General features: G+C 40.9%; 1 protein-coding gene and 1 long non-coding RNA gene across 3 annotated transcripts; one reads left to right on the top strand and one right to left on the bottom strand.

The window, feature by feature from the left end:
- Nucleotides 1–159: 159 nt before the first annotated feature.
- On the bottom strand, nt 160–3015 carry LOC116915656 (integrator complex subunit 9). Its single transcript, XM_032920803.2, has 11 exons — nt 2857–3015; nt 2583–2777; nt 2312–2514; nt 2047–2248; nt 1851–1984; nt 1670–1782; nt 1423–1603; nt 886–1325; nt 625–815; nt 385–552; nt 160–311 (listed from the first exon to the last, which is right to left on the bottom strand). The coding sequence occupies exons 1-11, from the start codon at nt 2863–2865 to the stop codon at nt 195–197; spliced, it is 1953 nt and encodes a 650-aa protein (XP_032776694.1). The 5' UTR covers nt 2866–3015; the 3' UTR covers nt 160–194.
- A 3473-nt stretch (nt 3016–6488) lies between these two features.
- LOC116915643 lies at nt 6489–10112 on the top strand. 2 transcript variants are annotated; one of them, XR_006648773.1, is made up of 3 exons: nt 6489–9309; nt 9795–9836; nt 9908–10112. It is a non-coding gene; the product is annotated as an uncharacterized LOC116915643 (long non-coding RNA). The 2 variants fall into 2 exon arrangements; XR_006648774.1 differs by having other exon boundaries at nt 6489–9836.
- The last annotated feature ends 730 nt before the right edge of the window (nt 10113–10842 follow it).

Below are 10842 nucleotides of genomic sequence, written 5' to 3'. Positions count from 1 at the left end.
GAGATTAGATTTTTCAGGACTTCACCGTGCCCTACGTGGACTTTTCCTTGATCTTTAAGAGAAATTCTTTCTATAAGAACTGGTCGTTCAACTTTATCCACAATCATTTGTACTAAAGCACTAGAAAAAAACTGCATTTTATTTGTTCGGATGATAAGATAAGTGAGAAATAGCCGCGTTTATTACCGAGATTTTCACAAACATGGTAAACACTGAAGCAAAATATCCCTTAAAGTCCTCCGAAGGGCTTCATCGTGGCAGTAAACATGAGTGTTGGAGCCTTCTAGCTGAATAACGGTATCTTCTCTTGGCTAAAACGAAATAGCGGATATTATTCAGGCGGCATTGGTTATGGGGTTACAACGCAAAAATCTAATTTAGTACCAAATGGATAACGACGCCTCGAGGAGTGTCTTCAACACGAGCATCTAGCAAACCGTGTTGACTGAGCAAGTGCAACAACTGTGTTGTATCGACTGAGCCCCATGGATGGCGTGGCAGCATTCTTTCCGCCGCACTGTACAATGTGCCTCCTTCCTCTTCGTTTAATACCTAGGGTGAGAAGTCAAAACCATGAAAGAAAAAGCAGAAAAAAAAAGTCTGAATAGAGGACAAAGGGCTTACTTTGAGAGTAAATTTGTTGTCACGCGCATCCAATTTCCCAGTCAAAGTAGAAGCTGAAAGCCCCGTTTTAAATTGAATAGGTTCGAGACGAGAGGCCAGGGCTGGATCAAGATGCACTTTTTCCTGTTTCCTCTTGATTGGTAATTGTAACACCTGATAGGACTTCATACCCAATGCTGGCGGGTCCAATTCTGTTGACAAAAGAGGTTAAACTGACTGACCTACTCGTTTCAATAACAATTGACAGAAATGAAGACTTGCCCTGAATAACCAAGTCGGATCGTAATGGTGCAGACACCGGTGGATGGAGATAGACGTCGGGTACGAGCAGGTTGCCCGGTTTAAGATCGCGGATCAATTTATTGGCCTGGGTAAAGCTCAGACTGGTATCAATAGGACAGTGAACGATTTTCATGGTCAGAGGCTGATACGGGGCCAGGGCTTCAAGATACGGGAAGTCGGGTTCAACAAAGACGATGCTATGGTTGCTGTGATTACCCCATAACTCTATGAAATGTACTACATTGCCGAAGCGGAGAGACGGATGGCCACAGAATACCACGCATGGCTGTCTATACTCGTTGGTAAATCCTTCAGCGTGGAGGCTTGGAAAATGTTTTAGTCGTCCATTTTTTATGAGATGGGCATGCGGAAAAGGTTCTTCTGGGAGATATACTTTACTCTGCTTGCCTGAAGAGAGCCTAACAAAAAAAAAAGAACAGCGTGAAATGGAAAATCTGCCACGTACCCAAAAACAAAATAAACAAAAACTAAGTAAACCAAACCGAACAAACATACCATTCTGCAAAAATATTGGAATAAGCTAACGAAGTTTCAGCAACAGGAGAGAAGAAAAAGAGTGGAATTTGACTTAGACCGATGTTGTCCAAATGAACAGAGAGACATTCAAACAGATCGTAAAGTAGTCCGGAAGGATGACAAGGGACCAGACAAGATCCCCCCGATCGTAATGTGGATGCTGTAAAAGAGATCAGAATTTTGTTCCACAGAGGACTACTATGTATATACACACATTTGGTTATACCAACTGCCATGCAAAATTCACCCAACATGGAATCAGGGTTGGCGACGGGTGTCTGAGTCAACGCAGTCAGGATTAAGAGATCGGCGTTCCTAAGGGCTACTTGATCCATCGGCCTGCATATTGTGAATCAATCTAGAATGATATATTTGTGTTCAAATAAAGCGACTAGACTTTGTATTGCCTCGGATGAGTAGTGAGAGTGGATGAAGCGCTCACATAAGCAATTTTTTCATAGCCAGAATGAATGATCCAGTTACAACTACCGAGGGAGTACCCTGAGCTGACCGCCATTACAGTTAGTGCCCCGCAAATATCCTAGAAACGATGGATTACTAAACTCAGATTTCATTTCTTTTAGCTAGAAAAACTCAAAATACAATTTTTTCGTTGAAGCCAACCATGCGAACTTTTGCCAAAGATGCATTGATGGCTTTTGTGGAATATACTTTTTTCCAGTCATTTGGTCTCAAAGCTCCACTGAGAGGAGGAGGAAGTGACTGAATAACTTGTTTCCATCTGTTAGCTCGCTGACTTTTTGGTGTTCTTTCCAAATAGTTTACAAGTTCTTCCATGTACAGTCTGCGACCAATATATTCTACATTGCATTAAAAGCTGTAAACTTGCACTGTGTTGATTGAATACCTTCCAATTTGCAATGTTGGCTCAGTTGCATAAACTCTTCCTTTAAAGCCAGTTTCTTCTGTGATAAATGGAAGGGCCAGCATGCAGGCGTGATTTGATAGTAAAATGGTATCTACATCGCAAATGTCAAAAATGTCTGACTGGGGTGGCAATATCTCTATTGGGCCATCCACAAGCACTCTATTTTCACACTCTTTAAGTTCCTGTGTTTAAAAATTTCAAAATTAGTTATAACTGGCAAAGAGAAGAGACTACATGTGTATTGACACACTCCATCCAGAAGTGCAGCATCCTGTGCATCTTTCGGAATCCAGTTTGGCAAGTTAGAAAGCCGTTTGCTAGCAACAAGAGGTAGAGGTAAAAAATGGAGGGCTGAATTGATATCCAGGCCACAATCGAGCATTAGCGAAACGCCTTTGAAATTCAAGATGTTGCATGGTTTGTTTGGGTTGGCGCCCAGACTGTACTAAGTAAACAGAAAACTTGTGTTTATCAGGCCAAACCATATTGGTGGAAGGAAATAAAAATAATAAAAATATGCTTACAATCTTCATGTTGTAGTTTATCTGATAAGTCACAAATTCTGTCTTTCATGCGAGAGCAGGACTTATTTGTTTGCCCGGTTCGAGCACGAAACTACTAGCAGACTACCATTTGAAAATCTAGTGCGCTGTTGTCAGATCAGCCTTTATTAAATTGCCCTTTTAAAATTTTTTAAAAATCACTCGAAACGGGCGGTAAAGAGATGACTTTAAATTGAAACACGAACACATTCATCAAGTTTTTAAGAATGTATTGAATAACAGCACTTGATACCAAAGCCAGTAACAAACGAGCGAAACAAAAGAAGCAACATAGTACATTTCAGCAATTAACAAGGCATCATCCGAGTACTTGTGTTTCGTTGAGAAAGTGTCGATTGTGTTCAAGACACGCCCTTATCAGTTCTCCGTCCAGTAGAGTTCGTAATTCTTGCATGACCAAGAAAGAGAACTTTTTCAAAAAATCTAACCGGACTGGTGAATGATAAGGCCAAGTCATTGAACCATTTTATTTTGGTTGTCTTCTTTTTGAGTTAAAGATGATACGTGATGCTGCTCACCCTTCGTTTCCGGTGTCGAAATGCCTCCTATATGTTAGCACAAAACAACCGAGAAAACACAAACAGAAGGGAATCCAATAAGCGCGAAGAAATGAAAGAAAAATAAAAGAAAAAAAAAGCTCATAGGAAGAAAAGAAGAAAACAACATGGTCGATGATCGGCTGTTGGTCGGGAGTCTGTGTAAGTAAGAAAAAGAAATAAGAGCAGACACGGTTACTAAGAGAGGCGGGTGGTGAGGGGGGGGAAGGGAAAATGAAATACGATGGAGGGGGGAGAGAACACAACACATTCACAAATGGGTGTCGTAGACGACGACTATCGAAGGGGAGAGATTTTCCCTGTGTATGTATACGTGAACGAGTGAACGGCCTTTAGAAAATGGGAAACATCTGCCCGGCTGCTGGCCCTTTTCCCATACCGAAGAGAAAAGAAGAAGGCTTTTGTGTGTTTGATACCGAGGGTATATACTAAGGACCTACAGTAGTTGTACTAGTAGCCTGCGTTAAAGAACGTTGGGTTATCAAAAGAGCTCAGAACCTCCTTCCCCCCTCCTGCTCCCATTGAACGCAACAGAAAGAAAAAAAAATGTCGATACTGAGTCGAATGATCTATCGACTAGTGAAGGAAGTCGAGAAATATGTTTCTCCGCGATAGCTGGCCCTTTGCTGTCTGCTCTTACACAAGAAATTGAAAACCGGAGCAATGTGAGATGTGTCTCTCAACACTCTGTTCAAGAGGAGCTGCTGCTGGTGGGGAAACGCGAGGAGGAACAGCTTGATGTTTGTTGAATAGCAGTGTGTGACCTCGTCTGACCGTTTTTTAAACCATCAAACACGAGGGGGAGGGGGGCACATTGAAAAGAGCTGGGAAGGTTCAAAGTCTTTCACAAACAAAATTTAATTTTCCCTTTCTTTTTTTTTTTTTTTTTGGTGTGAGTGTGTTAAGAATTTATTTTCCAGCCGGTTCAAAAGGTTATAAGCGATAGTGCAGCTGTGGCGCGGGAGTCTAAGCAACAACATTGGGCATGTCTGCCTCTGTCTGCGAGTGTGGCGCATAGATTAGATTAAAAAAATAGAGAGGGAGGGTGCAATTGAATCACCAAAGGACACAACACAAAAATTGGCCCACTTTTTTTTTCGTTTTTCCTTAGAAATGAATTAGAGAAACAGAGATATAAGAAGAAGTTTGCAAGAGAAATGAAGAAATTTAAAATGACGCATCCGGTACGAGCTTACGAGAAATACAAAGTAGCCACACACACACACACACAGCAGAAAAAGTTGGCAACCGCGAGATAAAAAGCCGTACACACACACGGTGCCGGATGCCACCGACGGTCTAGGAATTAAGAATTAAGAACGAAACATCTAAAACCAAGAGAAGGGAGAAAATTTGGAACGAAAAAGAAGGTTGTTATCGGATGCTGCGGGGAGAGAGAGGAAGAGAGAGCTAAAGGGAAATGAAACCAATTAGCAACTGGCAATTCCAACTGAGGCTGTATCCGGCCCCTACCTCCTTCGTGTTGAGAATAAATCTTAACTTGTAGACACGAAGGCATTAATGAATTTTCTAACGTTTGTTCACGAGAAAAATGAAAGTGACAAAAGCGAAAAAGATTACCAAATGTGTGATGACGATGGCGACGATAGACTGATGTAGAGCAGCCACAATATTGTTGGACGAACTGTCGACGTTGTCTATTCGTCTCCGACTACGGCCACTGCCACCCTTACCACCCCACCTAAGTCCTCCCACTGACAGAGCAACGGCAGATGGCGTCGGCGTCGAACCAGGACAAAAAACCGCCAAGTCCGGCCAACTCATCCAAACACAGACACACACTCGTATATACACACACACACACACACAGACACACACACAGTGAACGTGAAGCCTTCTTAAATGCGTGTGTGTGTATGTTCGCCCTCTTTGTATATCCTCTCTTCCCTCCTAACCCCCCCCCCTTTTCTGCTCTCCTTTCCGACTGGGCTCATCGATCGGAGCCGGGAAAACCGACGGACCGGGAGCACACTCCCCCCTCTTTTTTTTTTTTTTTGCTTTTGCAATAGACGACGGTGGCGCTGACATCGTCGACGCTTAGGATCACTCCCATTCCTAGTTCTTTTATTCCCATACATTTAAATGTCGTATTGTTTTAAACGAATGATTAAATGAGACAAAGGAAAACCAAGAGGGGTAATCACCGTAAACTACAAACGAAATTAAATTAACGACACCCACGTCCGATACCACGAAACAACAAGGACCCACAGCAGCCGGTGAAAGATGGCCGCCTACTTCGTTTCTAATGAAATCAAAATTCTTAGATGATGAATCAGAAACTAACCTTGAATAAAGTTTCAAAATAACAACAGAAATTGGCGATGACACGTTGCTAAATACAATATGTGTTTTGCTGCGACAAACTAATAGAAGCCCTACAAAAAAGGGGCGGTGAAGGACGTCCTACGAAGACGACTAGCCGATGACTGTGATCCGGCGACACGCAGAAGAAACTTTAATACCACCCCTAACCCCACACACTTCCCTCCCTTCCATCCTGCTGTCTCTCCTCTATGGTTGTCTATATACATCATGGGTGTGTAGGGAAGGAGGAGCACCCGAAAAACGAGAGAGAAGGATGCTGCAAAGTAAAACAGCGCCCATTTTTTTCTACCACACCAAGATAAAACTTAATCTTTTCTCGTCGATAACGAGTATAAACTCTGTGCCCAACTAAATACATTCACAAAACTCGTCTTGATAAAACACATCGTTCTATACAGTTAACATATGATTTAAAAAAAAAACACTTTAGTTTCTGGTTATTGAATACAGAATTGGTAACAATTGAAATACAAATGGCTGCCACTTTCCAACAATCCAAACGACTTTAGAAGGACCAGGGGAAAAAAGAAATAGAATTTAATGAAATAGATTGGTTGCCCTTAAACTGCACATGCGCAATGGAGGGTATGTCCTGGACAATCACCAAAAACGCGGTCAAAAACATGTGCCAGCCTCCAGTTGTTGTCTAGGGTAAAATTAATCAATTAGAATAGATGTGTGAGTGCTTACAATAAGACGATATGGTTCTGTTGGCTGTTAGTCGAAGGGGGCGTATAGTGGTAATTTTATTTTTAATGAATTCACCATGTTCTTCCATATTGCATTTATTACAACTGGAAGTTTCCTATGGCAATTTGAAGATATGTGAAAATGTGTGTTTATCTTTATCTGCCGACAAGTGCCCCTAGGCTGTCGACATTTTTCATCACTTGACAACCGACGAAGATGCACACAGTAAATGCGATAAAAACGATGAACAACTTCATGTGTCGGGGCCTTCACAATTTTCTAAATATACACGAACACTATTTTGTTCCCCTTTTATTTTTGTTTCTTATCAACAAATCCCCTTCGACTACACTCTTTTACTCCAAGGAGTTGCACATGTTTCCCTAGCGGATTTCCCTGTAAGAACAAAAAAAAAAATGTACTATGTTTTAAATGTCGTTCACTTTTGTGTGCAACTACTATAGTAAATTGTTTAAACGTCGGCGAACGAAGTGGAATGGTAATTGATTAGTAACAACGGGCGAATCGGAGTGCGTTCAGCCATGCGGTTGAGAGTGCTAGCAGACGTTATTATTATTCAGTGGATTCTAAAGAGCAACTTGTTGTCAAGTAGTAGAAAAGAAAGATGAAAGCTCTTACGTATTTCACGAACCCTCGCACGTAATAAGCAGCTACCCAGAATTGAAGCAAGTGGTAATACCGAGAAGATTAAATTCAGATTAAAAAATTTTAACACGTTTGGCAGTGCTGCTTTCCACGCACACACACCAGGTTGAGCAAAGGCATAACCAGTTGGTGAACCAAGTAAGTAACCTTTGAAAATATACCGTGTATGGGCAACTTGAATGTTATGATGATCAAGTTCACCCAATAGCCCATAAGAAAAGGAATAAAGTTCACATTTCAAACAGTCGACGTCTATACAACTAAACCTCATAGGGGGGGAAAATGGCTGCTCCAGTGCACATACATGCCAGTGCCATAGTATTGGCCAGCATTTGATCCCGGCCGAGGAAAAAAATGGGGCGAGGCGGTGGTGGTTGGTGATAACTGATAAGAGATCCTTTTTTCCGACATTTTCAAGAACATACATTTTCTATTTATTTTTTTTTATTATTATTTTTTTTAGATATGCTGAAAAGATCAGACGACGTTGCCAGCCAACGCATAGAATCTTTCAACTCTCTCTTTTCGAAAAAAAACAAAACTCTCGAACACGACAGACATGTATATTTTTCAAGAGATCGAAAGAAGTAAAGAAATGAGTCTCTATTCCAAGTGTGTTGGGGCGAGGCTTAGGCAAATGAGCCGAAAGAAACAGCTGGCTCCCCCCGTCCCTGTTTTGTCCATACAGCTATAAAGCCTATACAGCAAACCATCCCGAGCAAAAAAAAAAAAAAGTTTACGGGACTAAAAGAGAGGAAAAAGGAAAAGTTACGTGCCTCGATATCGTTCATCGTCATGCACGATGACGTCATATAGGGAAGGGGGGATTCTCTGGTGTTCCATGTGTGAAAGGGGTGGAAGTGCAGTCGCTGATTTATAGCTCCAGATCTTGATATATTTGACTGGGGAACCGGTGATACACATAAAAATACATAATAAACCCATTACGTACATGCAATTCCCGAAATGATGCGTACATTTACAGAAATGACACGCCTCTTTCAAGAAAAAAAATGTCAATACAATTCTCCCAGCTTGTCCTACACAGTCTGTGTGGGTGGAAATCATCAAGTGTTTACATTTTTCGGTCTGAAACGACCATTGAACTTTTGTTCACTGGATGTGGGTAGAAAAGGAAAAGAAAAAAAAAAATCTCTTATTTCTTTTCAATATCGAAGCATTGAAATCCATATAACCAGCAACCCTTCACAGAAGAAAAAAAAATTAAAAACGATTTTTTTTTTTCATTGCTGACGGATCGATGCATGAATGCGGCCATTGTTGTTGCCGTCTGAACTATGGCGAAGGCACATAATCTCAAAGAACTATCATCGTCTGAACGTAAAAGCCTCTTGTTGATAGAAAAAGGATGCAGAAGCTGAAAAGCAGAGCGAGAAAACGTCGATACGAAGTCCAGCATCCAGCAACATCGTGAAACTATAAAGGGTGGGGCTAAGCAGCACGCAGCATGTGGTTTCAATTAGCCACTCTTCTCATTCCATCTAATCCTCAGCACACACACACACACACCGGCCCCCTATATACTCGTCTCCTCTTTGCATTGAAACCGTTCTTTTGTTCCCATTTATAACAATCGTCATTATACATTACTGTGTGTGTACTTCTCTTAAGTCACCTAAAGTAAGTATAGGGGCATTTAGTGCCACATCAGAAAATAGATGATGATGTCAATGTAAAGGGCATTCAATACGCGCAGAACAAAAGATACGAGTTAAACGGATCGGAAATGAAAGTCTGTCCAGTTATGATTACACATGTACACCATTGTCCGTTAACCCCTCCTTTTTTGTCACGAACGTAGGCTACGTTATACTGAGCTACGACCTTTTTGCTTTTCAGCATACGGGAAATGAACGTGTCGACCGAGCGTCTGCAGTCCCCGGATCTATCACCGACATACAGGCATCCATTGTGATCTATACGTACATCGGAATATAAGATTTTTTTTTTCCTCTTTTTTTGGTTGAACAGGAGACGTAGCAAACAAGACAAGAATCTCTGTGAGGATGCTTCCGCTTGGATTGGTTGTTGGTTTAAAAAAAAAAAAAAAAGAGGGGCTCCTAGAGATGTGACATTATCATCGGGGAAAAAAGCGTACACAAAATGTGTCTCTTTGCATCAATTCAAAAACGTATGTAGTCCATTTCTTTTTGTGCGTGATGCTGTGGGGGCCTTTTCAGTTGTTTGGAGCTTTATTCCGCACATCCTTTTTTTCTTTGAAAATGGACTTGCATAATAAGACACCCCGACGAATATGCCTTGTGTCGAACATAAAATAAAAAATCTGTAGAAAAAAGGAAAAAAAAAAAAATGTTTTCCATTAAAATGAAAAAAAAAAAAAAAATTTATATCAATGAGTGTGGAAATCCTTTCGTTTTGCTGGCGGCGTCGAGAATCCAATTATACTCCTGACTGGGTTCGCTTCGTGCTTCTTGTGTAATAATAACAGCAGCCTCAAATTTAAATATCCCCCTTTTTCTTTTCTTCTTCTTTTAAAACTTTGTTCCTGGACGCTGGATGATTTCAAATCGATAAAGAACAGCATTTAATCTTTTCTTCTTCTTCTTTTTTTTTTTATTCTTAACAAAAACAAAACATTTTTCTTTTCTCGAATAGATTATGCGACTATTTAAATGGAGCCAGACAGCCAAGAGAATCGTACGTGTCTTTCCGAATTTTAAAAAGAAAAAAACAAAAACAAACAGTTGTTTTTTTTAAATCCAAAACAGGAGCTGCGGCACCGCTTCGATTGAATAACTTCCCTGCCCGCTATATATGTATACGACACGTGCAACGCCCTACCCAAATTCAATATATTTTCCCCTGCCATTGAAGATTGACATCTTTACGGCGTCAACCTCTGTACGTGTACACAATCCAACATTTTTTTTTCTTTCTAAAAAAATAAAAAACAAAACAAAATAAATAAATAAATACTTTTGTGTGTGTGTGTGTGACGATGTAAAAAGTATTTCGCTCCGTCGATCCTTGTTTCATTTACATTTCATTTTTGATGGGCTCGGCTTTTGAAGAGTTTCTATCTTTCGGCGTGCAGCAGCAGTCCCCCTCTCAACGTTCAAACCCCATCCTCCCGCCTGTCTATACTCAGCTCGAGACATGAGATTTATATACTTTTATACTGCTTTATACCAAGTAAAATGTATTTCGAACCGAAGGAGGGTTGCAAGGGTCGTAACCGGAGTCGGCGCAGATCGGCGTGACCCGCGGGCTTTCTTTCCCTGTTGTTGTAAACAACAAAACCGAGAAAAAGAATATGTCTTTAGAAAATCTGTTTGATGCAATAATTCAATCGTAAAAAATTTCGTTAAAAGCATTTCTTTTTCAAACTTTAATACTTAACGAACCGAATTCGATTGAAATGTGGGAGGAGCTAGTCGTTATTAGATGAGACGATTGCCAACGATAAAAAAGAAAAAAAAGGAGTTGAGAGACTTGGAGGAATCATTTGGAATGCCACACCCTCTCTCTGTTGTACTACCACTAATCCAGCTTCCGTTTCTCACACAGGCATCTCCGTCTGTTACGTGTATGCTCATATAAATCAATAACCGGGATAAAGGGGGACGTTGTGTGGCGCCTTGTTTTCGCATGTATCCCCGTGTCTATTTCACGCTACACGGCAACAGCCTATAAAAGAAAAAAA

The sequence above is a fragment of the Daphnia magna genome, linkage group LG1, assembly GCF_020631705.1.
Source record: "Daphnia magna isolate NIES linkage group LG1, ASM2063170v1.1, whole genome shotgun sequence".
Lineage (NCBI taxonomy): Eukaryota > Metazoa > Arthropoda > Branchiopoda > Diplostraca > Daphniidae > Daphnia > Daphnia magna.
This window is presented reverse-complemented; position numbering and strand designations above follow the sequence as displayed.

Excerpts from the sequence above, each read along its gene's own strand:
- LOC116915656 (XM_032920803.2), bottom strand. Across the intron at positions 1,604-1,669 it reads TGAATTTTGCATGGCAGTTG|CATCCACATTACGATCGGGG; the intron begins GTATAACCAAAT and ends TCTCTTTTACAG. Across the intron at positions 1,326-1,422 it reads TCCAATATTTTTGCAGAATG|GCTCTCTTCAGGCAAGCAGA; the intron begins GTATGTTTGTTC and ends TTTTTTTGTTAG.